At 43.9% G+C, this 26,013-nt stretch overlaps 1 protein-coding gene across 2 annotated transcripts; it reads left to right on the top strand.

Annotated features, from left to right (window-relative positions):
• The first annotated feature begins 241 nt into the window (after positions 1-241).
• On the top strand, positions 242-4,178 carry rnf151 (ring finger protein 151). 2 transcript variants are annotated; one of them, XM_046352024.1, is made up of 6 exons: positions 242-364; positions 531-628; positions 1,166-1,311; positions 1,694-1,790; positions 2,267-2,496; positions 3,634-4,178. In XM_046352024.1, exons 2-6 carry the CDS (start codon positions 626-628, stop codon positions 3,890-3,892), a joined length of 735 nt encoding a protein of 244 aa, XP_046207980.1. In that variant the 5' UTR covers positions 242-364; positions 531-625; the 3' UTR covers positions 3,893-4,178. The 2 variants fall into 2 exon arrangements, with proteins under 2 accessions (XP_046207980.1, XP_046207979.1); XM_046352023.1 differs by lacking the exon at positions 242-364 and having other exon boundaries at positions 371-628.
• The last annotated feature ends 21,835 nt before the right edge of the window (positions 4,179-26,013 follow it).

The following is a 26,013-nucleotide window of genomic DNA, read 5'->3' as shown; positions in this document are numbered from 1 at the left end:
AATTAATGTTATGTAAAATAAACTACAGAATAAAGTTGGCTGTTATTTCATTTAAAAGGTAATTAAAACCAAAAGTGTACTTTTTATTGAATAGAAACCTCCACTGAGTTCTGAAAGAGGCCTATTCATAGTAGCCCACTCACTGTGGCCATCAGTCAGAGCAATAGTTAGAGAATGCCGATGGGTTTGGAAGCTCTAGAGCCAGCCGCCATTCATTTCTATAGCAACTCCCCCTGTCAAAGCAGTAAAACCTGGAGGGTACCAAAAAAAGAGGGAGAGAAAAAAAAGATAGAATGAGAAAAAGAGAGAAAAAAAGGACCCAGGTGGTTAGTCACTAGCTCTGGACGTAGTTTTGAGTCTAACAGTAAGTACTATAGTGTGGAACTTCAGAGAAGAGGAATGACATGGATCTTTACCACTGGAAAGCTGAATGATTATTGGTCAAATGATGTCTTTTTTCCAGGGTGTTTTAGCAGTGTATTTTTGTGGCTTGGCACACAGGGATATTTGTTTGTGTTATTGACATGTAGGCCAGTCCTAACTAAAGGGAGTGAGGGGCTGAGCTGTGGGAATGAAAACTGAAGCAACTGTGACCTCATGACAATTGACAACAGAGCAGTGAAATATGGTGAGTTAATATATATAAATATAATTTAGAATGATGAGTGACTTTATGGATGAACTATGGATTATGATTTTCAAGAACAACTTTATGTCGAGAGAGCTACAGGTATCCAAAAAACTTAAGAGGTCGTAGAAAAGGAACACAGATTATGATATTTTTTTAAATAAGGTATATGGTTGAAGAATTCGTGCACTGGAGTGCCTGGACCTGGCAATTTGTCAACCACGTAAACATTTTGGGGAGATTTGATTGTTCCTGTTTAATGTATTATGTTTTATTATAACAGAGTGGCTTTGATTTTACTAACTTACTGCTATTGACATTACTTTGATTTAGTTACCTAAAGTACAACTATCTTATTTCCTAACTAACTTCTCTTGTGTGCGTGTGCGTGTGTGTGTGTGTGTGTGTGTGTGTGTGTGTGTGTGTGTGTGTGTGTGTGTGTGTGTGTGTGTGTGTGTGTGTGTGTGTGTGTGTGTGTGTGTGTGTGTGTGTGTGTGTGTGTGTGTGTGTGTGTGTGTGTGTGTGTGTGTGTTTCAGAGTGGGGGTTACGACGTGGACCTGTTTGTGGACGGTCCAGACTATGACCTGCTCTGCACCATCTGTAGAGCTGTCCTGAGGTGTCCTGTCAGAGTGGCCTGTAACCATGTCTTCTGCAAGACCTGCATCCTACAGTGGCTCAGGAGGTACAGTACACTGGGTCATGTCCTCACTTTAGGACACATTGTAGGTAGAAGGAATATTGTAACCATAACTGGTTATTCATTAGAAAAGACAGTAGCTGTATTATTATGAAAGGTAGGAAGCCACATCTCACTGGATACACACCGGTTGAATCAACGCTGTTTCCACGTAATTTCAATTAAATGGAACCAACATGGAATAGACGTTGAATTTACATCTGTGCCCAGTGGGATGTGTTTCTAGAACACAAGATTCTGATTTTGGTACGTTTTCACAGTGCTGAAAGATGATTACCATCTAGTTTCTTCAGGTTTTCGACTGTAGAAATGATCCTTTCAAAGTGTAAAATGAATGTTATTGATTCAATTCAGCTCTCTTCTCTAGACAGGAGACATGTCCCTGCTGTAGGAACACTATCAGTCCCAGCTTTATGTTCGTCATGTACAAATTGAGTAAAACTATCAGCCGCCTCAGGATTAAGGTGAGTTATCACCGCCTGATGTTGTTAAATGTTTCTATTACAAAGTAATGGAGTTCATTTCTCTCTGTAAGCAATGTGTGAGGGCCACATAGTGGTAAGGAAATGGGATTTTTTAAGCATAGAGGAACTTTCCCTGTCTCATATGTCATCATGCCTCTCATATTGAATACATTATTTCTTCATAGATCATTCAAACAACCTTCGGCAATCTTTGACTTTCCCACACTCTTCCACTTCTTCTCCTCTCTTCTCCTCTTCACTCTTCTCTCTCTTCTCTTTTCCCCTCTAATCTCTCTCCTTCCCTCTCCTCTCTTCTCCTCTTCACTCTTCTCTCTCTTCTCTTTTCCCCTCTAATCTCTCTCCTTCCCTCTCCTCTCTTCTCCTCTTCACTCTTCTCTCTCTTCTCTTTTCCCCTCTAATCTCTCTCCTTCCCTCTCCGCTCATCTCTGCTCTACCCCTCTCACTCTCCCCTGTAGTGTAACAATGAGGGATGCTCAGCCACTTTCCCTCTGTCTGAGGAGTTCCTCCATAGTTCCTCCTGCCAGTTCCAGAGGGTCTCATGCCCCCACCAGGGCTGTGGTTCCTTGGTGCCCCGCTCAGCCCTGGAGGTCCACTCACAGCACTGCCAGCACTGGAGCCAGCTCTGCCCCATGGGCTGTGGTACTCTGCTCACACCGGCCACCCAGCCCCAGCACAACTGCTTCAGGTGGGTGGTGGTTAAAACACTGGGAGTGGTTGGGTGTTAAAACACTAGGAGTGGGTGGATGTTAAAACACTGGGAGTGGGTGGGTGTTAAAACACTAGGAGTGGGTGGATGTTAAAACACTGGGAGTGGGTGGATGAGGTGAGACAGAATGGATATAGCGTTTGTATTTTGAATTTAGAAGCATGCCTCACTTTATTTATTTGGTAGTAGATTAGGTGAGTTTTCTATCCTGGAATCCTAACTGAATATTACTGAAAATGAAAGGAAGTGGAACAATATTCAGTTTACATTCCAGGCTAGAATTTCCCCTTTATAATGCTCTGAGTCGACAGTCAAGTCAGAAGAAGGAATTCCCGTCGATCACGGCGACAAATTGGGGGAAACAAACATTATTTCCCATTGACCCCCATGGTAATAGAATCAACTTCGCAGATTTTTTGTTATACAAAAATAACAAAACATGTTGAAAAGCTGCTTTGTTGTTCAATGTACATTTAACCAGGTGGTTCCAATGCTCCCACGTAGGGGAATAGAGCCTGTGGCTTCAGGTGGTGTGGTGTGGGAGAGTGGGAATTGCGGGGACCGGTGTCCTAGTAGGGTTACATGTAGCTATATGTGTGGAAAACATTTCATTACAGGTAAGACATTTAAGCTGTTTAGTACAGTCCGTTTGTAACTCCACTCACTACTTTATAGTCTGTTTGTTTGTGTAGTTGGTCTTGGCTAGCTTAATGTTCTGGTTGGTTGCAAGCTTAGCACTCACTCACAAGTGGCTGCTAGCACTGTCATGAAAAGGGGCATGAGGGAAGCCCTACTATATTAGGTTTTTCTAAGTAGTGAGAGAGCTCTGGAGCAGGTAATGTTGAATAGTTATCTATGTTGTACTTTAGATATGTTGTACTTTCTTAAATGTAGTTTTGTAATTGCCTAAAACAAGCAAACAAGAAAATTGTGTTTGAAAAAGGTCACGTTTTTAATGTGAGCAAACGGGGTAACCTAGGTAATCACAGGTTGTCTTCCCCCAAGGGGGAGCCACAACATTCTATCTAATACCGATTGGGAGTACATACAAATTCTCTAAGTAAAGCTCAGTATAAATGCATGAATACCCTATGATGATAATGATGGTTACCCTAGGCAGCTGAGGCAGCATGTGGAGGCCCAGAGGCAGAGTCACAGAGCCATCGCTAGCGCCCTCCGGAGAAAGATGGGGAGAATGCAGACCGCCATGACACACGTCAGGAGGCAGGTGGCGCTCATCTGTGAGAGCCTAGAGGTCATGGGAGAGGGGGAGGAAGAAGGGGAGGGGGAGGAGGGTGGAGAGGTGTATGAGGGATATGGAGAGGGTGAGACAACAGGGGAGAGTAATACAAGCAGCAGTAGCAGCAGCTCTTGAGATGGGTACAGGTTTTTATTTGTGTTTTTTTTTTCCACAAATTATTAATTCAGTTTTATGTGACATAATGGTTTTTATATAAAATCTGTTTATGCGAAAATGTGAAAATGAAAGAGGTTTTGGATTTTAATGATTTGAATGAAACTGTTCATTTCATTTTGGTGTATTTTGTAAAGACTGCAAATGTATTCTTCTGGATTGTTTTCTTTTCAGAATATTTTTATTAGGTTGATTATTGTATTTCGGCAAAACCAAATCTCAAATGATTAAAAACATGACAAAAACACTTCCTCATGTCATGGTTTTATTCAATGATTGTTTTCATTTTCTTGTATTAAATATGGACTGTCTGCTCAAAAGGACATTGAACTGTAAACAATTAAAACAGCAAGGAAACTCACACCTCATTACTGTTCCTCACATGTAAACATTGACCAAAGGTATGACTTCGGTTGAAGTTCTGTAATATAAAGTATCCCACTACATTTGGTGACACATCTACTTGTAGTGCTATGAGAACTTCAAGGGTGTCATAGCGTCATTGGGCCACAGGGAGGCACTAGTCCAACTCTGTAGTAGTGTTGTCCTGGGAGATCCTCTCAATCGACTATAATAATAATATAATATAATAATACTGTCACAGACGCTATAATGGCACAGATACAAAGATCAGTCCTCTATCTATCTCTAAGGCCGTACCATATTTTATCAGTAGGGAGAGGAGGGATGTTGAGAGCCAGTGTTCCAGAAAGCTCCTGAACCTCCACTGCCAGCAGCAGGGGCGTGTTGGACATCTCCTCAATCTTCTTTTTGATGAACTCATTCTCTGTTGCCTTCTGGAAGTAATAATAATAATAATAATATACTTAGACTTTGCAATTTTGTCGACAAATCTCAAAATCCGCCTGCCTGTCTTCCCGCCACCAGCAGAAACCCTGCAGAGGAGAGGAGCTTACAGCCTATGCTGATAGACGTCTGATACTAGCACGTTATAATATCAGGAGATTCAAATGAGGTTACCCTGGTGGCAGATCTTCATGTCTCGTCACGATTGCTTTCATAAAAGTTTGAGTTGTGTATGTCAAAATGATTATGCGCCTGAGCAATACTATGCATGACACATATAAAACTGGTAATAATTGTACAGGTTTGCTTTCATAAATGTTTGAGTTGTGTGTGTGTTTAAAACTGCTTTAGCATCTTCCATGCACTTCCTGAATGTGACTGAACAAAATAGGCTCGTCTGAGTGGTGTTACCTGGCAACAACCCTATCCAATCAAGAGACCATCCAATACCAGTGTACTTTCGCCACGCCCATTTATTTTGACCCACCCACTTATTTCGACATGCCCACTACTCCGAGAGCAGTCCCGCACACAGCTACCTATAGTTGGAACCACAACCCTAACCATAAACTTAGATTTATGTCCACATCCCAGTTCAACTCTTACCCTTAACCACAACCATAACCCTCAACCACAGAGACCAGACACACATATCCTACAACTACTTGAACTGGGCCTCATACACAATGACTTCACATTCAACTATTAACACAACCTATAAACTCATGGGATAGCAATGGGCAAGAAGTTTGCCCAGCTTACGCCAATATATACATGGTGGACTGGTAGACAACGGCATTGGCCAAATGCCAATTGCTGCCCCTGTTCTATAACTGTTATCTGGACAATATCTTCGGAGGGTGGCAACACAACCTACAAGACTTCACTACAATTATACTTTTAGGGGAATTGTCAAATCCCAACTCTTCCGTTTTCACAAAACATACAGACAATCTAAATTACTTCTATGCTCACTTCGAGGCAAGCAATGCTGAAGTATGCATGAGAGTGTAGCCGATGCGAAATGGCTAGCTAGTTAGCGGTGGTGCGCACTGGTAGCGTTTCTATCGGTGACGTCACTCGCTCTGAGACCTTGAAGTAGTGGTTCCCCTTGCTCTGTAAGGGCCGCGGCTTTTGTGGAGCGATGGGTAACGATACATCGAGGGTGACTGTGCAGAGCGTCCCTGGTTCGCTCCCAGGTCGGGGCAAGGGGACAGATGTAAAGTCTATACTGTTACAAGAGCACCAGCTGTTCCGAACGACTGTGTGATCACGCTCTCCGTAGCCGATGTAAGGTCAGCACTCACAAGGCCACAGGGCCAGACTGATCACCAGGACGTGTACTCTGAGCATGTGTTGACCAACTGGTAAGTGTCTTCACTGACATTTTCAATCTGTCCCTGACTGAGTCTGTAATACCAACATGTTCCAAGTAGGGCTGGGCGATATGGCCAAAATCTCATATCCCGATATAGGTTATTTCATATCTTGATAACGACACATATCACGATATAGCACATTTTCTGTAAATTCAACTAATAAATAGTTTATATAAAATGACCACATGTAAAGGCCTATTTCTTATTACATTTTGAATTATACTCAAAAAATAAAAGGTACTTACTCATACTTTGCCCTAACCCTAACTTAGCCCTAGCCCTAACCCTAACTTAGCCCTAGCCCTAACCCTAACTTAGCCCTAGCCCTAACCCTAACTTAGCCCTAGCCCTAACCCTAACTTAGCCCTAACCCTAACTTAGCCCTAGCCCTAACCCTAACTTAGCCCTAACCCTAACTTTGCCCTAACCCTAACTTAGCCCTAGCCCTAACCCTAACTTTGCCCTAACCCTAACTTAGCCCTAGCCCTAACCCTAACTTTGCCCTAACCCTAACTTTGCCCTAACCCTAACTTAGCCCTAGCCCTAACCCTAACTTAGCCCTAACCCTAACTTAGCCCTAACCCTAACTTAGCCCTAGCCCTAACCCTAACCCTAACTTAGCCCTAGCCCTAACCCTAACTTAGCCCTAACCCTAACTTAGCCCTAGCCCTAACCCTAACTTTGCCCTAACCCTAACTTAGCCCTAGCCCTAACCCTAACTTTGCCCTAACCCTAACTTAGCCCTAGCCCTAACCCTAACTTTGCCCTAACCCTAACTTTGCCCTAGCCCTAACCCTAACTTTGCCCTAACCCTAACTTTGCCCTAGCCCTAACCCTAACTTTGCCCTAACCCTAACTTTGCCCTAGCCCTAACCCTAACTTTGCCCTAACCCTAACTTAGCCCTAGCTCTAACCCTAACTTTGCCCTAACCCTAACTTAGCCCTAGCCCTAACCCTAACTTAGCCCTAGCCTAACCCTAACTTTGCCCTAACCCTAACTTAGCCCTAACCCTAACTTAAGCCCTAACCCTAACTTTGCCCTAACCCTAACTTAGCCCTAGCCCTAACCCCTTTGCCCTAACCCTAACTTTGCCCTAACCCTAACTTTAACCTAGCCCTAACCCTAACTTAAGCCTAACTTAGCCCTAACCCTAACTTAGCCCTAGCCCTAACCCTAACTTTAGCCCTAACCCTAACTTAGCCCTAACCTAGCCCTAGCCCTAACCCTAACTTTGCCCTAACCCTAACTTGCCCTAGCCCTAACCCTAACTTTGCCCTAACCCTAACTTAGCCCTAGCCCTAACCCTAACTTAGCCCTAACCCTAACTTAGCCCTAACCCTAACTTAGCCCTAGCCCTAACCCTAACTTAGCCCTAGCCCTAACCCTAACTTAGCCCTAACCCTAACTTAGCCCTAGCCCTAACCCTAACTTTGCCCTAACCCTAACTTAGCCCTAGCCCTAACCCTAACTTTGCCCTAACCCTAACTTAGCCCTAGCCCTAACCCTAACTTTGCCCTAACCCTAACTTTGCCCTAGCCCTAACCCTAACTTTGCCCTAACCCTAACTTTGCCCTAGCCCTAACCCTAACTTTGCCCTAACCCTAACTTAGCCCTAGCCCTAACCCTAACTTTGCCCTAACCCTAACTTAGCTAGCCCTAACCCTAAAACCCTAACTTTGCCCTAACCCTAACTTTGCCCTAGCCCTAACCCTAACTTTGCCCTAACCCTAACTTTGCCCTAGCCCTAACCCTAACTTTGCCCTAACCCTAACTTTGCCCTAGCCCTAACCCTAACTTTGCCCTAACCCTAACTTAGCCCTAGCTCTAACCCTAACTTTGCCCTAACCCTAACTTAGCCCTAGCCCTAACCCTAACTTTGCCCTAACCCTAACTTTGCCCTAACCCTAACTTAGCCCTAACCCTAACTTTGCCCTAGCCCTAACCCTAACTTTGCCCTAACCCTAACTTAGCCCTAGCCCTAACCCTAACTTTGCCCTAACCCTAACTTAGCCCTAGCCCTAACCCTAACTTTGCCCTAACCCTAACTTAGCCCTAGCCCTAACCCTAACCCTAACCCTTTGCCCTAGCCCTAACCCTAACTTTGCCCTAACCCTAACTTTGCCCTAACCCTAACTTAGCCCTAGCCCTAACCCTAACTTTGCCCTAACCCTAACTTAGCCCTAGCCCTAACCCTAACTTTGCCCTAACCCTAACTTAGCCCTAGCCCTAAGCCCTAACTTTGCCCTAACCCTAACTTTGCCCTAACCCTAACTTTGCCCTAACCCTAACTTAGCCCTAGCCCTAACCCTAAGCCCTAGCCCTAACCCTAACTTAGCCTAGCCCTAACCCTAACTTTGCCCTAACCCTAACTTAGCCCTAGCCCTAACCCTAACTTTGCCCTAACCCTAACTTTAGCCCTAACCCTAACTTAGCCCTAACCCTAACTTAGCCCTAACCCTAACCCTAACTTTGCCCTAACCCTAACTTTGCCCTAGCCCTAACCCTAACTTTGCCCTAACCCTAACTTAGCCCTAACCCTAACCTAGCCCTAACCCCTTAACCCTAACCCTTTGCCCTAACCCTAACTTAGCCCTAGCCCTAACCCTAACTTTGCCCTAACCCTAACTTGCCCTAGCCCTAACCCTAACTTTGCCCTAACCCTAACTTTGCCCTAGCCCTAACCCTAACTTTGCCCTAACCCTAACTTTGCCCTAGCCCTAACCCTAACTTTGCCCTAACCCTAACTTTTAGCCCTAGCCCTAACCCTAACTTTGCCCTAACCCTAACTTAGCCCTAGCCCTAACCCTAAGCCCTAACCCTAACTTTGCCCTAACCCTAACTAACCCTAAGCCCTAGCCCTAACCCTAACTTTGCCCTAACCCTAACTTTGCCCTAGCCCTAACCCTAACTTTGCCCTAACCCTAACTTAGCCCTAGCCCTAACCCTAACTTTGCCTAACCCTAACTTTGCCCTAACCCTAACTTAGCCCTAACCCTAACTTTGCCCTAGCCCTAACCCTAACTTTAGCCCTAACCCTACTTAGCCCTAGCCCTAGCCCTAACTTTGCCCTAACCTAACCCTAGCCCTAACCCTAACTTTGCCCTAACCCTAACTTAGCCCTAACCCTAACTTTGCCCTAGCCCTAACCCTTTGCCCTAGCCCTAACCCTAACCCTTTAGCCCTAACCCTAACTTAGCCCTAGCCCTAACCCTAACTTTGCCCTAACCCTAACTTAGCCCTAGCCCTAACCCTAACTTTGCCCTAACCCTAACTTGCCTTTGCCTAACCCTAACCCTAGCCCTAACCCTAACTTTGCCCTAGCCCTAACCCTAACTTTGCCCTAACCCTAACTTTGCCCTAGCCCTAACCCTAACTTTGCCCTAACCCTAACTTTGCCCTAACCCTAACTTAGCCCTAGCTCTAACCCTAACTTTGCCCTAACCCTAACTTAGCCCTAGCCCTAACCCTAACTTTGCCCTAACCCTAACTTTGCCCTAACCCTAACTTAGCCCTAACCCTAACTAGCCCTAACCCTAACTTTGCCTAGCCCTAACCCTAACTTTGCCCTAACCCTAACTTTGCCCTAGCCCTAACCCTAACTTTGCCCTAACCCTAACTTTAGCCCTAACCCTAACTAACCCTAACTTTTAGCCCTAACCCTAACTTTGCCCTAACCCTAACTTAGCCCTAGCCCTAACCCTAACTTTGCCCTAACCCTAACTTAGCCCTAGCCTAACCCTAACTTTGCCCTAACCCTAACTTTGCCCTAGCCCTAACCCTAACTTTGCCCTAACCCTAACTTAGCCCTAGCCCTAACCCTAACTTTGCCCCTAACCCTAACTTTGCCCTAACCCTAGCCCTAGCCCTAACCTAACTTTTGCCCTAACCCTAACTTAGCCCTAACCCTAACTTTGCCCTAACCCTAACTTTGCCCCTAACCCTAACTTTGCCCTAACCCTAACTTAGCCCTAGCCCTAACTTTGCCCTAACCCTAACTTAGCCCTAGCCCTAACCCTAACTTTGCCCTAACCCTAACTTAGCCCTAGCCCTAACTTTGCCCTAACCCTAACTTAGCCCTAGCCCTAACCCTAACTTTGCCCTAACCCTAACTTAGCCCTAGCCCTAACTTTGCCCTAACTTTGCCCTAACCCTAACTTTGCCCTAGCCCTAACCCTAACCCTAACTTTGCCCTAACCCTAACTTAGCCCTAGCCCTAACCCTAACTTTGCCCTAACCCTAACTTAGCCTAGCCCTAAGCCCTAACCCTAACTAGCCCTAGCCCTAACCCTAACTTAGCCCTAGCCCTAACCCTAACTTTGCCCTAACCCTAACTTAGCCCTAGCCCTAACCCTAACTTTGCCCTAACCCTAACTTAGCCCTAGCCCTAACCCTAACTTTGCCCTAACCCTAACTTAGCCCTAGCCCTAACCCTAACTTTGCCCTAACCCTAACTTAGTCCTAGCCCTAACACTAACTTAGCCCTAACCCTAACTTAGCCCTAGCCGTAACCCTAACCCTAACTTAGCCCTAACCCTAATTTAGCCCTAGCCCTAATTTAGCCCTAACCCTAACTTAGCCCTAACCCTAACTTAGCCCTAACCCTAACTTAGCCCTAGCCCTAACCTAGCCCTAACCCTAACTTAGCCCTAGCCCTAACCCTAATTTAGCCCTAACCCTAATTTAGCCCTAATCCTAACCCTAATTTAGCCCTAGCCGTTACCCTAACCCAACATAGCCCTAACCCTGGTTTCTCAAATGATTGCCTCGCCTGGTTCACCAACTACTTCTCTGATAGAGTTCAGTGTGTCAAATCAGAGAGCCTATTGTCCGGATCACTCTCAGTCTCTATGGGGGTGCCACAGGGTTCAATTCTCGGTCTGACTCTCTTCTCTGTTTACATCAATGATGTCGCTCTTGCTTCTGGTGATTCTCTGATCCACCTCTACGCAGACGACACCATTTTGTATACTTCGGGCCCTTATTTGGACACTGTGTTAACAAACCTCCAAACGAGCTTCAATGCCATACAACTCTCCTTCCGTGGCCTCCAACTGCTCTTAAATGCAAGCAAAACTAAATGCATGCTCTTCAACCGATCACTGCCCGCACCTGCCTGCCCGTCCAGCATTACTACTCTGGACAGTTCTAACTTAGAATATGTGGACAACTACAAATACCCAGGAGTCTGGCTAGACTGTAAACTCTCCTTCCAGACTCACATTATGCATCTCTAATCCAAAATGAAATCCAGAATCGGCTTCCTATTTCGCAACAAAGCATCCTTCACTCATAGTGCCAAACATACCCTCGTAAAACTGACTATCCTACCGATCCTTGATTTCGGCGATGTCATTTACAAAATAGCCTCCAACACTCTACTCAACAAATGGGATGCAGTCTATCACAGTGACATCCTTTTTGTCACCAAAGCCCCAGATACTACCCACCACTGCGACCTGTATGCTCTCGTTGGCTGGCCCTCGCTTCATACTCGGTGCCAAACCCACTGGCTCCAGGTCATCTACAAGTCTTTGTTAGGTAAAGCCCCGCCTTAAAGAAGTTAACCAGCAGTAAAGTTCAAGAAAGAGTTAAGAAAACATTTACCAAATAAACAAAAGTAAAAAATAAATAAATAAGTAACACAATAAAATACCAATAACGAGGCTATATACTGGGGGTACCGATACCGAGTCAAGGTGTGGGGGTACAGGTTAGTCAAGGTAATTTGCACATGTAGGTAGGGGTTGTGAGATAAATTACAAGATTATGTTATAATACTGTTATTGCATCAAATGGTTGTTTTATGCAAAATAATGGAGGGTTCTTATAACTCTATTCTGTCTGTATGAACTGAAAGTTGACCTCTATATGGGGGTTAAAACTGTCAGAGGATTTACGATGCTTTGGGGTGATAAACCTAACACGACCGCATTCCATAGCATGAGTTGGTGTTTATATTCTTTAAGGTACCTGGGAGAGATGACTCCAGAGCCAGACCCTGGTCTCTACACAATGGGAACAGTTTTTACAGCAGATACTGTCTGCTGAGAATTAGCATCACCACCCTGGATGGTTCCGACCTAGAATGTGTGGACATCTATAAGTACCTAGGTGTCTGGCTAGACTGAAAACTCATATCAAACATCTCCAATCCAAAATCAAATCTAGACTCGGCTTTCTATTTCGCAAACAAAGCCTCCTTCACTCATACCGCAAAACCTACCCTTGTAAAACTGACTATCCTACCGATCCTCGTCATCTACAAAATAGCTTCCAATACTCTACTCAGCAAACTGGATGCAGTTTATCACAGTGCCATCCGTTTTGTTACTAAAGCACCTTATACCACCCACCACTGCGACCTGTATGCTCTAGTCGGCTGGCCCTCGCTACATGTTTGTCGCCAGACCCACTGGCTCCAGGTCATCTACTATAGCCCACCCAATTTACCTACCTCATCCCCATACTCATCCCCATGTTCATCTGATCATTTATCACTCCAGTGTTAATCTGCTAAATTGTAATTATTCACTCCTATGGCCTATTTATTGCCTACCACCTCATGCCTTTTGCACACAATGTATATAGATAATTTTTTTCTACTATGTTATTGACTTGTTTATTGTTTATTGTTTACCTCATATGTAACTCTGTGTTGTTGTCTGTTCACACTGCTATGCTTTATCTTGGCCAGGTCGCAGTTGCAAATGAGAACTTGTTCTCAACTAGCCTACCTGGTTAAATAAAGGTGAAATAAATCAAATAAAATAAGTATCTTTCATACAAATCTTAACCTTGTGACCAATTCCATGCATCTGTTGTTTGTCATGTAGACTAAAGGGGGTGTATCTTGTCAATAAAATACCTTTTTACCTTTGTCTTGAGGCTCTCAATGAATCATCTGAGGGTGATTCGACAACCAGACATCAATATTGTCGAGCACCCAATTGATTATTTTATGTGTGTGTGTGTGTTGTATTGACCTGCTGTCACGCCCTGACCTTAGTTATCTTTGTTTTCTTTATTATTTTAGTTAGGTCAGAGTGTAAGAAGGGTGCGTTGTTTAGTTTTTGTATTGTCTATGGTTGCCTAGATTGGTTCTCAATCAGAGGCAGCTGTTTATCGTTGTCTCTGATTGGGGACCATATTTAGGTAGCAATATTCATTGGGTATTTTGTGGGTTATTGTCTATGTGTAGTTGCATGTCAGCACTAGTGTTTATAGCATCACGTTAGTTTTGTTGTTTTGTTCAGTGTTTATTCCTCATTAAAAGAAGAATGCATTCATCTCACGCTGCGCCTTGGTCTCCTCGTTATGACGAACGTGACACCTGCTCACTTAATAATAAGTGAATAAAGATTTAGTTTAAGTATAACTCTGACTTGTGTGATGTTTGTCTCTCCTCATTTGATAGTAAAGAAATTAAAGTGACTATGCATAGATAATAAATAGCGAGTAGCAGCAGTGTATAAACAAATGGGAGGGGGGGGTCAATGTAAATAGTCCAGGTGGCCATTTGATAGATTTTTCTGCAGTCTTATGGCTTGGGGGTAGAAGCTGTTAAAGAGCCTTTTGGTCCTCGACTTGGCGCTCCGGTAGCAGAGAGAACAGTCTATGACTTAGGTGAAGTTGAGTTTTTGAATTGTTTTCGGTCTTTCCTCTGACACCACCTAGTATATAGGTCCTGGATGGCAGGAAGCTTGGCCCCAGTGATCTACTAGGCCATACGCACTACCCTTTGTAGTGCCATACCAGGCAGTGATGCAACCGGTCAGGATGCTCTCAATGTTGCAGCTGTAGAACTTTTTGAGGATCTGGGGACCAATGCCAAATCTATTCAGTCTCCTGAGGGGGGAAAGGTGTTGTCATGCCCTCTTCACAACTGTTGGTGTGTTTGGACCATGATAGTTCATTGGTGATGTGGACACAAAGGAACTTGAAACTCTCGACCTGCTACACTACAGCCCCGTCGATGTTAATGGGGCCTGTTCAGCCCGCCTTGTCCTGTAGTCTACGATCAGCTCCTTTGTCTTGCTCGCATTGAGGGAGAGGTTGCTGTCCTGGCACCACACTGCCAGGTCTCTGACCTCCTCCCTATAAGCTGTTTTATTTGAGATGACTCTACAACCATCAAGATGAATTGTCAGATTAAACAGCAGATATCTTTGTTTCTTGTGACCTAGAACTAGTTAGATGTGACAGGCTTGCTGTCACATCTAACTTACCCAAAGACTTACACAGGCTTGCTGTCACATCTAACTTACCCAAAGACCTACACAGGCTTGCTGTCACATCTAACTTACCCAAAGACCTACACAGGCTTGCTGTCACATCTAACTTACCTAAAGACTTACACAGGCTTGCTGTCACATCTAACTTACCCAAAGACCAACAGGCTTGCTGTCACATCTAACTTACCCAAAGACCTACACAGGCTTGCTGTCACATCTAACTTACCCAAAGACTTACACAGGCTTGCTGTCACATCTAACTTACCCAAAGACCTACACAGGCTTGCTGTCACATCTAACTTACCCAAAGACTTACACAGGCTTGCTGTCACATCTAACTTACCCAAAGACCTACACAGGCTTGCTGTCACATCTAACTTACCCAAAGACCTACACAGGCTTGCTGTCACATCTAACTTACCCAAAGACTTACACAGGCTTGCTGTCACATCTAACTTACCCAAAGACCTACACAGGCTTGCTGTCACATCTAACTTACCCAAAGACTTACACAGGCTTGCTACAGAACCTAACTACAGGTTCTAACTGGCAATGCAAATGGAACAAACAATGCTTATTCTGTTATTAATTCACATTGAGTAGATGAAATGCAGATGCTCTGTTTATCTGTCATGATTAAGTTATACTGATAAAACTATAAATTACTATAGTTTACTAGAAACCATTGCCCCTCTTATATTGTCTCCTTCATATTTACTCAGAACTGGAAAAATCAGTCAGAATTTAGGTTATAGACTTTTGCAGTTCATGTCCAGCAGGTGGGGCAATATCTCTGTGTATGAGCCACTGAGAGCACCCCGGCTCAGGGCATCAGGGGTGGTATACCCAGTCGTTGGACATGAGTCTTTTAGAGCAAGGAAAATGCTGGCCTGAATTGGAAAGGTGTAGACTGGTGCAACTAAGACTGTAGCTGTATCAATATTTTGACAGTGAGTTTCTTTGTCAAATCAAAGGTTATTGGTTGCATACACATACTTAGCAGATGTTATTGCGGGTGTTGTGAAATGCTTGTGTTCCTAGCTCCAACAGTCCAGAGAATAAATATGTACAGTATGTGACGGGATGTATAGGCATTATGTACAGTATGTGGATAGAATATATAGTATATCTCAAGAATGCGTGGATAGAATAGTATGCACAGCAATAGTTGAATAGGATGGATCTGACTAGAATATAATTGTTTGGTATTTCATGATGTACAAGAGGACCAGGGTTGGTCTCTCTCTCTCTGCCCCAGCAGGAAGTCATGGAGAGGAGTGGCCCTGCAGCCCAGCTAGGCTCAGAGGGGTATCATTACTCTACTAGCACGACTGACACATACATAGACACACAGCGCCCTCTCATGAGTCACATACTCACTCATGTCTGAACCAGTTACTAGTCTACTGTGTGTCTTGAGGGAGCTGATGTGTTTTTGTGGATTTCAGCACAAACAAGTTTTAACGCTTTCTTTCTTTCTAAATATTGCTCCTTGTAGTGAGCATTCATTGCATAACTCAATGTTTGAGAGTTTACTGGAGCCCGTTAAAACATAACAGATTTATATGAATTCTAGTCAATGCCATCCTATTCAAATATTTCTGTATTCAATATATACTGTTCTATCCTACGTATTCTACAGATACTGTATACTAAACATTTTATCCACATACTGTCCATAACGTCTAGTGTATATATATATTGTAATGACCTGACTAGATCATAAATGAACAATTGTCCAGACAGAGGCTTGAGTTTGCGAATTAACGGTTTATTAAACCAACTTTACACAGGCTACTGTTTGGGCCGTAGCACACGCCAAATAGATGACAGATAACCCACAAGCCAATCGTGACCTTCTCTTGTGAAGCCCAGACGTAAGAGAGAGAGAACAAAGGCTGAACCTGGTCTTAACTTCCAATGCTATACCCCCTGCCCAACCCCCCTCCACGCCACTCCGCCAACCACCAGGATGCCCGGCATCAGAACATTCCAGGCATTCCCGTGATTGGCAGATAGCAGGTTGATTGACATGTCGGACCCCGCGAACACCGGGTACTGGTCAGTACAACACAACCACCTCCTAGCCTAACATATAACACACAGCTGTCTGTGCGGGTCGCTACACAATATACACAGACACACTCTGAACTACGACATATAACAATAACATACCTTTGACCTATATATCCCTCACAATGCCCTTTGAAAACCAACATATGATGTCACCTACATTAGGGTTAAACAGTCGGACCTGGCAGTTGTCATTATCGTGTTTCCTAGCAGAGGCCACCGATCAAAAGCATGACTGCGCCTTTACTCTAATGACATGTTGTTGTTGTGTGAGTGCTCTCATAGACATCTTCTCAGCAGTTTGTCCTTTTATCAGGCCATAGCAAACACACACACACACACATATGGGACGATCTGAACGATAGATGACTGGGCAGCAGAAACGTATAATCAGGGTAGAGCTGAAGAGACCAGACATCACTTCACAATCCTGGGCAGCGCAGGCCAGCCCGACCCAAAGCAGTGTTTTGGCTGCCTCAGAGAAGTATGTGTCTTCACATACTTAGGTAAGCCACAAACTGGTTTGAACAGTGTATTCTGTTGAGGCATACGTACATAGACGACCAGTTGTGCCATGCTGTGTCCTGACATGTAGCTCTTCACACTGAGATCAGTGACATTTTAGCCATAGGGAATTACCCTGACACTAACTGAAACTCTATAAGACACTATGTCAATCTATTTTTGCTTAGTAGTCAAATACACCAAATACTGTATGCACGGGAATAAAGTAAAGTTGTTTACGTAGTAGTGTCTGGGCCAGTCATTAGAAAGTAGCTCCCTGTCTGGTGTTCAACCTTCCCAAGTTCTCTCACGTCACCCCGCTCCTCCGTTCTCTCCACTGGCTTCCAGTTGAAGCTCGCATCCGCTACAAGACCATGGTGCTTGCCTACGGAGCTGTGAGGGGAACGGCACCTCAGTACCTCCAGGCTCTGATCAGGCCCTACACCCAAACAAGGGCACTGCGTTCATCCACCTCTGGCCTGCTCGCCTCCCTACCACTGAGGAAGTACAGCTCCCGCTCAGCCCAGTCAAAACTGTTCGCTGCCCTGGCCCCCCAATGGTGGAACAAACTCCCTCACGACGCCAGGACAGCGGAGTCAATCACCACCTTCCGGAGACACCTGAAACCCCACCTCTTTAAGGAATACCTAGGATAGGTTAAGTAATCCCTCTCACCCCACCCCCCCTAAGTTTTAGATGCACTATTGTTAAGTGACTGTCCCACTGGATGTCATAAGGTGAATGCACCAATTTGTAAGTCGCTCTGGATAAGAGCGTCTGCTAAATGACTTAAATGTAATGTAAATGTCTTTTTTAAAGCAGAGTTGTTTATACAGGATATGAGTTGAAGGTGATTTGAGGACACTGCTGAAGCTGAGGTTGTGAGCTTGATCAGAGAGCAGAGACGTGTCATGCACTCATCTGAAACCACAATCCTTGAAAATCTAACACTGCATATAGATGATGTATCGAAGAGTATTTGAAACTAACACTTCGGGTAAAGTGGGGGATGAGGTCAATGTTTGATACAGTTGTAACATTTTCAGAGAAGGTTGAAATAACTTAATCAGTCTTAGCTACACACCATAAAAACAGGAAAGTGAACTTGAATTGTTTATACTGTACCTTATACAGTACACACCACAGCTGATTTTGTCCAGTGGGTGTCATTCAGGACAGGGACACACAAATACAAAGTCACCGACGCTAGCAGTGGGATGAGTGTACATGGGACCTATGGACCAGCATACTCCTTCATACACACACACTGTCACGTTCTGTCCATCGTTCGTATGTGTTTTCCTTGTTTTAGTGTTGGTCAGGACGTGAGCTGGGTGGGCATTCTATGTTGTGTGTCTGGTTTGTCTATTTCTATGTTTGGCCTGATATGGTTCTCAATCAGAGGCAGGTGTTAGTCATTGTCTCTGATTGGGAACCATATTTAGGTAGCCTGTTTTGTGTTGGGTTTTGTGGGTGATGTTCCTGTCTCTGTGTAGTTGGTCACCAGACAGGCTGTATTGGTTTTCTCGTTCCGTTTGTTGTTTTGTAATATTATAAGTTATTTCATGTCTCTTTCAGTTTCATTAAAGAACATGAGTAACCACCACGCTGCATTTTGGTCCGCTTCTCCTTCAACAGACTAACGCCGTTACACGCACAAACACGCACACAGACAGACACACAAACACAGACATTGCCGTCCCCATGGGAGAGTTCAGCACTCTGTTGTCTGCTTACTGCCATTAAAAATACCTGGAAACTGTCAAACGCAAATGCCTCGTCCCATAGGGGTAGCTCTACTAAAGGTATTTACACACCTGCGTATCTATCCACATCACTTATCCAGGCACATGTTGGTGGCATTCAGTTTGAAGAGAGAGATCCTAATGGCTTTTTTGTCATTTTTAATTCCACCAACATGCTAAAACAATATAGAACTTTCATTTTGAGCCTACCAACATTCTATAACATTCAATAACATTTTTACCCCACCAACATTCTAATTTACAAGATAGTGGATAAAATGGCTGGATTAACGTGACTAGTGCCCCCACCACATTATTCTAAGCCTCCAGGGACCCTCACCTGCCAATGGGACAGGATCACATCACATCTGGACAGCATTAGCCTCCATTTCCCCCTGTGGCTGGCAAATAGCCACATCCATCTTTATCCTCTGACACGCTGTATGAGCCCCAGACCCCACCACATAGTACAATGTAACCTGCATTTCTAGGGACCACACACACACACTCACACACACACACACACACACACACACACACACACACACACACACACACACACACACACACACACACACACACACACACACACACACACACACACACACACACACACACACACTCACAGCAATGCATCAAATAACATGATCCAGCTGACAGGCTGTGCAGTGACCTACTGATCAATGTTAAGGTTACAGTCAAAGAACAGTATTGAAATATTTCAAATCAATCTAGGAAGTTAAATTTACAATGGAACAAGATGACTTCTCGCCTTTGTGTCCTCAAATTGTATTTCAACAAGAAGGTTCAGTTGGCCCTTACACAGCACTCTACTACTGTGGGTTTAAACAAGAAGGTTCAGTTGGCCCTTACACAGCACTCTACTACTGTGGGTTTAAACAAGAAGGCTACTACTGTTCTCTACTACTGTGGTTTAAACAAAACAGTTGGCCCTTAGTTCTCTACTACTGTGGATTTTCAGTTGGGTTCTCTACTACTGTGGATTTAAACAAGAAGGCTCACAGTTCTCTACTACTGTGGATTTAAACAAGAAGGCTACTACTGTTCTCTACTACTGTGGATTTAAACAAGAAGGCTCAGTTGGCCCTTACTCCGTTCTCTACTACTGTGGATTTAAACAAGAAGGCTCAGTTGGCCCTTACTCCGTTCTCTACTACTGTGGATTTAAACAAGAAGGCTCAGTTGGCCCTTACTCCGTTCTCTACTACTGTGGATTTAAACAAGAAAGGCTGTGGATTTAAACAAGAAGTTGGCCCTTACTCCGTTCTCTACTACTGTGGATTTAAACAAGAAGGCTCAATTGGCCCTTACTCTGTTCTCTACTACTGTGGATTTAAACAAGAAGGCTCAATTGGCCCTTACTCCGTTCTCTACTACTGTTTATATAAACATGTTTTATTACAAGAAGGCTCAGTTGGCCCTTACATAGCTTTCAACTACTGTGGATTTGTGGAGAAGTTAGCATGTCTTGGGGGTATGATCTTTGACCCTCTGTAACTTTCTCACTCATTATTCACACTTAATTCAGGATTATTCATAATCATGGTAGCATTCATGTTCAAGTAAAAGTGTTAAAAATATATATTATATTCTTATTTACAATAAAAGTGACTCCAAAAGGACACAATACCTTATCATTCATTTCTATTGGGCACAAAATAATCTGAAACAACCAAAACAAACAACAAATGCATCCAACATATTTTTACAGTAACAAGCTTAATGTAGCCATTGCGTGCTATGAATATAGGACCAAATACCTAACTTTTTACTACTTTAATATACAAGTGAATTTATCCCAATACCTTTGGTTCCCTAAAATGGGGGGTTATGTAGAAAAAGTGCAACAATTTCTGCCAGTCTGCACTTTAACCTCATTGTCATTGTATCATTTCAAATCCAAAGTGCCAAAACAACAAAAAATGTGTCTCTGTCCCAATACTTTTCGAGCTCACTGTATATACAGTTGAAATCGGAAGTTTACATACACTTAGGTTGGACTCATTAAAACTCGTTTTTCAACCACTCCACTAATTTCTTCTTAATAAATTATATTTTTGGCAAGTCGATTAGGATATCTACTTTGTGCATGACACAAGTAATTCTTTCAACAATTGTTTACAGACAGATTATTTCACTTATAATTCACTGTATCACAATTCCAGTGGGTCAGAAGTTTACACTAAGTTGACTGTGCCTTGAAATAGCTTGGAAAATTCCAGGATATGATCAAATCAAATCAAATCAAATTTATTTATATAGCCCTTCGTACATCAGCTGATATCTCAAAGTGCTGTACAGAAACCCAGCCTAAAACCCCAAACAGCAAACAATGCAGGTGTAAAAGCACGGTGGCTAGGAAAAACTCCCTAGAAAGGCCAAAACCTAGGAAGAAACCTAGAGAGGAACCGGGCTATGTGGGGTGGCCAGTCCTCTTCTGGCTGTGCCGGGTAGAGATTATAACAGAACATGACCAAGATGTTCAAATGTTCATAAATGACCAGCATGGTCAAATAATAATAAGGCAGAACAGTTGAAACTGGAGCAGCAGCACAGTCAGGTGGACTGGGCACAGCAAGGAGCCATCATGTCAGGTAGTCCTGGGGCACGGTCCTAGGGCTCAGGTCCTCCGAGAGAGAAAGAAAGAGAGAATTAGAAAGAGCATATGTGGGGTGGCCAGTCCTCTTCTGGCTGTGCCGGGTGGAGATTATAACAGAACGTGGCCAAGATGTTCAAATGTTCATAAATGACCTGCATGGTTGAATAATAGTAAGGCAGAACAGTTGAAACTGGAGCAGGAGCATGGCCAGGTGGACTGGGGACAGCAAGGAGTCCTCATGTCAGGTAGTCCTGGGACATGGTCCTAGGGCCCAGGCCAGTTGAAACTGGAGCAGCAGCATGGCCAGGTGGACTGGGGACAGCAAGGAGTCATCATGTCAGGTAGTCCTGGGGCATGGTCCTAGGGCTCAGGTCCTCCGAGAGAGAGAAAGAAAGAGAGAAGGAGAGAATTAGAGAACGCACACTTAGATTTACACAGGACACCGAATAGGACAGGAGAAGTACTCCAGATAAACAAACTGACCCTAGCCCCCCCGACACATAAACTACTGCAGCATAAATACTGGAGGCTGAGACAGGAGGGGTCAGGAGACACTGTGGCCCCATCCGAGGACACCCCCGGACAGGGCCAAACAGGAAGGATATAACCCCACCCACTTTGCCAAAGCACAGCCCCCACACCACTAGAGGGAAATCTTCAACCACCAACTTACCATCCTGAGACAAGGCCGAGTATAGCCCACAAAGATCTCTGACACGGTACATGGCTTTATAAGCTTCTGATAGGCTAATTGACATAATTTGAGTCAATTGGAAGTGTATCTGTGGATGTATTTCAAGGCCTACCTTCAAACTCAGTGCCTCTTTGCTTGACGTCATGGGAAAATCAAAGGGAATCAGCCAAGAACTCAGAAAAAAGAATTGTAGACCTCCACAGGTCTGATTCATCCTTGGGAGCAATTTCCAAATGCCTGAAGATGCCACGTTCATCTGTACAAGCAATAGTATGCACGTATAAACACCATGGGACCACGCAGCCGTCATACCGCTCAGGAAGGAGACACGTTCTGTCTCCTAGAGATTAATGTACTTTGATGCGAAAAGTGCAAATCAATCCCAGTACAACAGCAAAGGACCTTGTGAAGATGCTGGAGGAAACATGTACAAAAGTATCTATATCCACAGTGAAACGAGTCCTATATTGACATAACCAGAAAGGCAGCTCAGCTATGAAGAAGCCACTGCTCCAAAACTGCCATAGAAAAGCCAGACTACGGTTTGCAACTGCACATGGGGACAAATATTGTCCTTTTTGGAGAAAAGAGGGAAGCTTGCAAGCCGAAGAACACCATCCCAACCGTGAAGAACGGGGGTGGCAGCATCATGTTGTGGGGGTGCTTTGCTGCAGGGGGGACTGGTGCACTTCACAAAATAGATGGTATCATGAGGTAAGACAATTATGTGGATATATTGAAGCAACATGTCACGACATCAGTCAGGAAGTTAAAGCTTGGTCGCAAATGGGTCTTCGAAATAGACAATGACCCCAAGCATACTTCCAAGATTGTTGTCCTTAAGCCATTTTGCCACAAAGTCAAGGTATTGAAGTGGCCATCACAAAACCCTGACCTCAATCCAAAGAAAATTTGTGGGCAGAACTGAAAAAGTGTGTGCAAGCAAGGAGGCCTGCAAACCTGACTCAGTTACACCAGCTCTGTCAGGAGGAATGGGCCAAAATTCACCTCATTTATTGTGAGAAGCTTGTGAAAGGCTACCTGAAATGTTTGACCCAAGTTAAACAATTTAAAGGCAATTCTACCAAATACTAATTGAGTGCATGTAGACTTCTGACCCATTGGGAATGTGATGAAAGAAATTAAATCTGAAATACATCATTCTCTCTACTATTATTCTGACATTTCACATTCTTAAAATAAAGTGGTGATCCTAACTGACATAAAACAGGGAATTTATTACCAGGATTAAAATGTCAGGAATTGTGAAAACCTGAGTTCAAATGTATTTGGCTAAGGTGTATGTAAACTTCTGACTTCAACTGTATATCCACATTCTATTCTTTATCTGCTTGGTGAACTATACACATCCATAGACCCTCATAATAGTATTCAATGCATTCAAGACTAGATAGCTTGCATTTTCAGAGTTGCTTCTGCTAGACATGTACTGTATCTCTGCCTCATCCTATCGCTACTCGGAGACAAGCTGTGGTAGGGAATGTTAGTAAACACCACCTCTGATTCCTGTCCAGTATTGTTGTTTGTCCTGTGAGAGAGATAACCGTGAAACACATCAACCAATGTGTCGAACAGCTGCGATGCAGGCCCTGAAACTATTTCATTTGTTCCTCCCGCCCTCTGCAGGGATTTAGAACTATGTCTATTTCCCAAATGGAACCCTATTTCCTATATAGTGCACTACTGTTGACCAGGGCTCGTAGGACTGTGGTCAAAAGTAGTGCACTATGTAGAGCATAAGGTGCCGTTTGTGGCACAGTGACCTGGAACTGATCTCAGAAGGGTTGTTTTACTGTGAAGAAATGTGTTATGTAACTATTTCTCTGTTCTGTTCTTTCTCCCTGTACAGTCACACAGGCCTAAGAGACAAGATGACGAGTCCAGCTTTTGAATAGGCTGTCACAAGAGTTTGGTTGATGTTAGAAAAATAGTTAAAATTATAATCTAACTAGTAGCCTACAACTCATAGACCCAAGGTGCTGCAGAATCTATTTTCCAAAGAAAAACATTTTGACACTCTGACATACAGATGTAGGATCTTAATTTGATCACCCTGTTGTAGGAGAAATTTGAGGACATTTAAGGTTTGAAAAGGCTTGATTTTCACTTACAAAAAAAATGTAGCAACCCCTACAAACATGTCTGTTACTTATAATCCACATAATAATTCACATTTCCTGTTGCTGCAGGATTATTTCCCTGCTGTAGCAAACTGGTTCAAATTAAAATCCTACATCTGTAAGTAGCCTGTCTCTTTACTCATTTTTATTTGCTTTTTGAATTCTAGAAGTTTCTCTGAAATGGTTAGCCCCCATGGACACTTCTGTTTATTTATGGATAAACTGGTTTGTGATACATTATATTTTCTTTCTCTGTGGAAGCCATCGAAGAAGAGGAGACCAGCATGATTGCAGTCCTTATTCCATAGATGACATCATACTGTAGGCTATAGAATCATGTGGTTTGGGATTCTCTCTGTATGTGTCCCCACTAAATTTGACATTTTAGTCATTTAGTAGACACTCTTATCCAAAGTGACTTATAGGAGCAATTAGGGTTAACCCACTGCGCACAGACATCAGTTCAACATCTGATTTACATTTGGTTAAGATGTCAACTAACGGGAATTCAACGTGACATCAACAACAAATGTCATCATGTCATTGGATTTAGGTTCAAAGTCGGTTCAAAAAGATGAAGTGCCCTTACGTTGACAATGTTTTGCAAATCCAATCAGTTTTCCACATTGATTTTTGGGGTTGAAATGACATGGAAACAACATTGATTCAATCATTTTTTTTCCCAAGGACACATTGATAGATTTTTTACCTACCTGGGGATTAGACCCAGCAACTTCCTGGTTACTGGCCCAGCGATCTTAACTGCTAGGCTACCTGCCGCCTTCTACGTAGTAATGTATATGAAATACATACTGTATTGCAGAGCTTAGGATAAGTTGTTGGATTTGTTGCAAAAAGGAAACATCAGGTCAAGAAAGACCCCACGTGCATGCACACACACCCCACGTGCACGCATACCTACCGCGCACACACACACACACTTCATGTGGAAAGTGGGTCCACATGCTGTCCACAGCAGGTTGTTATGGGTGGTCCTTTCAGATCACAACCTATCAGAGCTGGGCTGATTGCTTACTCCTGTAGATTAAAGACCAGATACCTCTGTTGAGGTTGTTTTCCTCTCTGACTTAAGGCCATGGTTTCATTGTTCCTGGGAATGCATATTGTTGTCACGACTTCCACTGAAGGTGGCTCTTCTCCCTGTTCGGACAGTGCTCGGCGGTCGTCGTCGCCGGCCTATTAGCTGCCACCTAAGGTGGCTCCTCTCCCTGTTCGGACGGTGCTCGGCGGTCGTCGTCTCCGGCCTATTAGCTGCCACCGAAGGTGGCTCCTCTCCCTGTTAGGGCGGCGCTCGGCGGTCGTCGTCGCCGGCCTATTAGCTGCCACCGAAGGTGGCTCCTCTCCCTGTTAGGGCGGCGCTCGGCGGTCGTCGTCACCGGTCTACTAGCTGCCACCGATTCCTTTTTCTTTTCTGTTGGTTTTGTCTTGATTGTTTTCACCTGTATTTTATTTGTTGTTAATTAAAGGGCTATTTAAACTCCCAGGTCCCGCCTGCTTTTGTGCGGGTTTATCTTTTATGTCAGTGGCGTATTGTCGTTTTGCTCTTATATGTTTGTTGTCCGTTATTTCCCCTGGTTGGAGGACTTTTGTCATTTTGCTTGGTTGTTGTCTGGACCCAGCTGAATAAAACCTATTCATTGGAAGCACTGCTCTCTGCACCTGACTCCACACCCACCACTCCTAGCGATCCGTGACAATTGTCCATATTTCAAAAGTTGTTTTGACACTGTTCAACCAACATTGACTTTCGTTACCCAAATACTGCGGTGCATATTTTACCAATATATTTCATTTTTTTGCTATGAAAGACTTCTGTTGGCTTTTTTTCAGGTTAATATTTATTTTTCCCATGGGTATTGTTAGTCT

This window comes from Oncorhynchus gorbuscha, linkage group LG06 (genome assembly GCF_021184085.1).
Source record: "Oncorhynchus gorbuscha isolate QuinsamMale2020 ecotype Even-year linkage group LG06, OgorEven_v1.0, whole genome shotgun sequence".
Taxonomy (NCBI): Eukaryota; Metazoa; Chordata; class Actinopteri; order Salmoniformes; family Salmonidae; genus Oncorhynchus; species Oncorhynchus gorbuscha.
The sequence above is the reverse complement of the archived record's forward strand: the minus strand, read 5'-3'. Positions and strand labels throughout refer to the sequence as shown.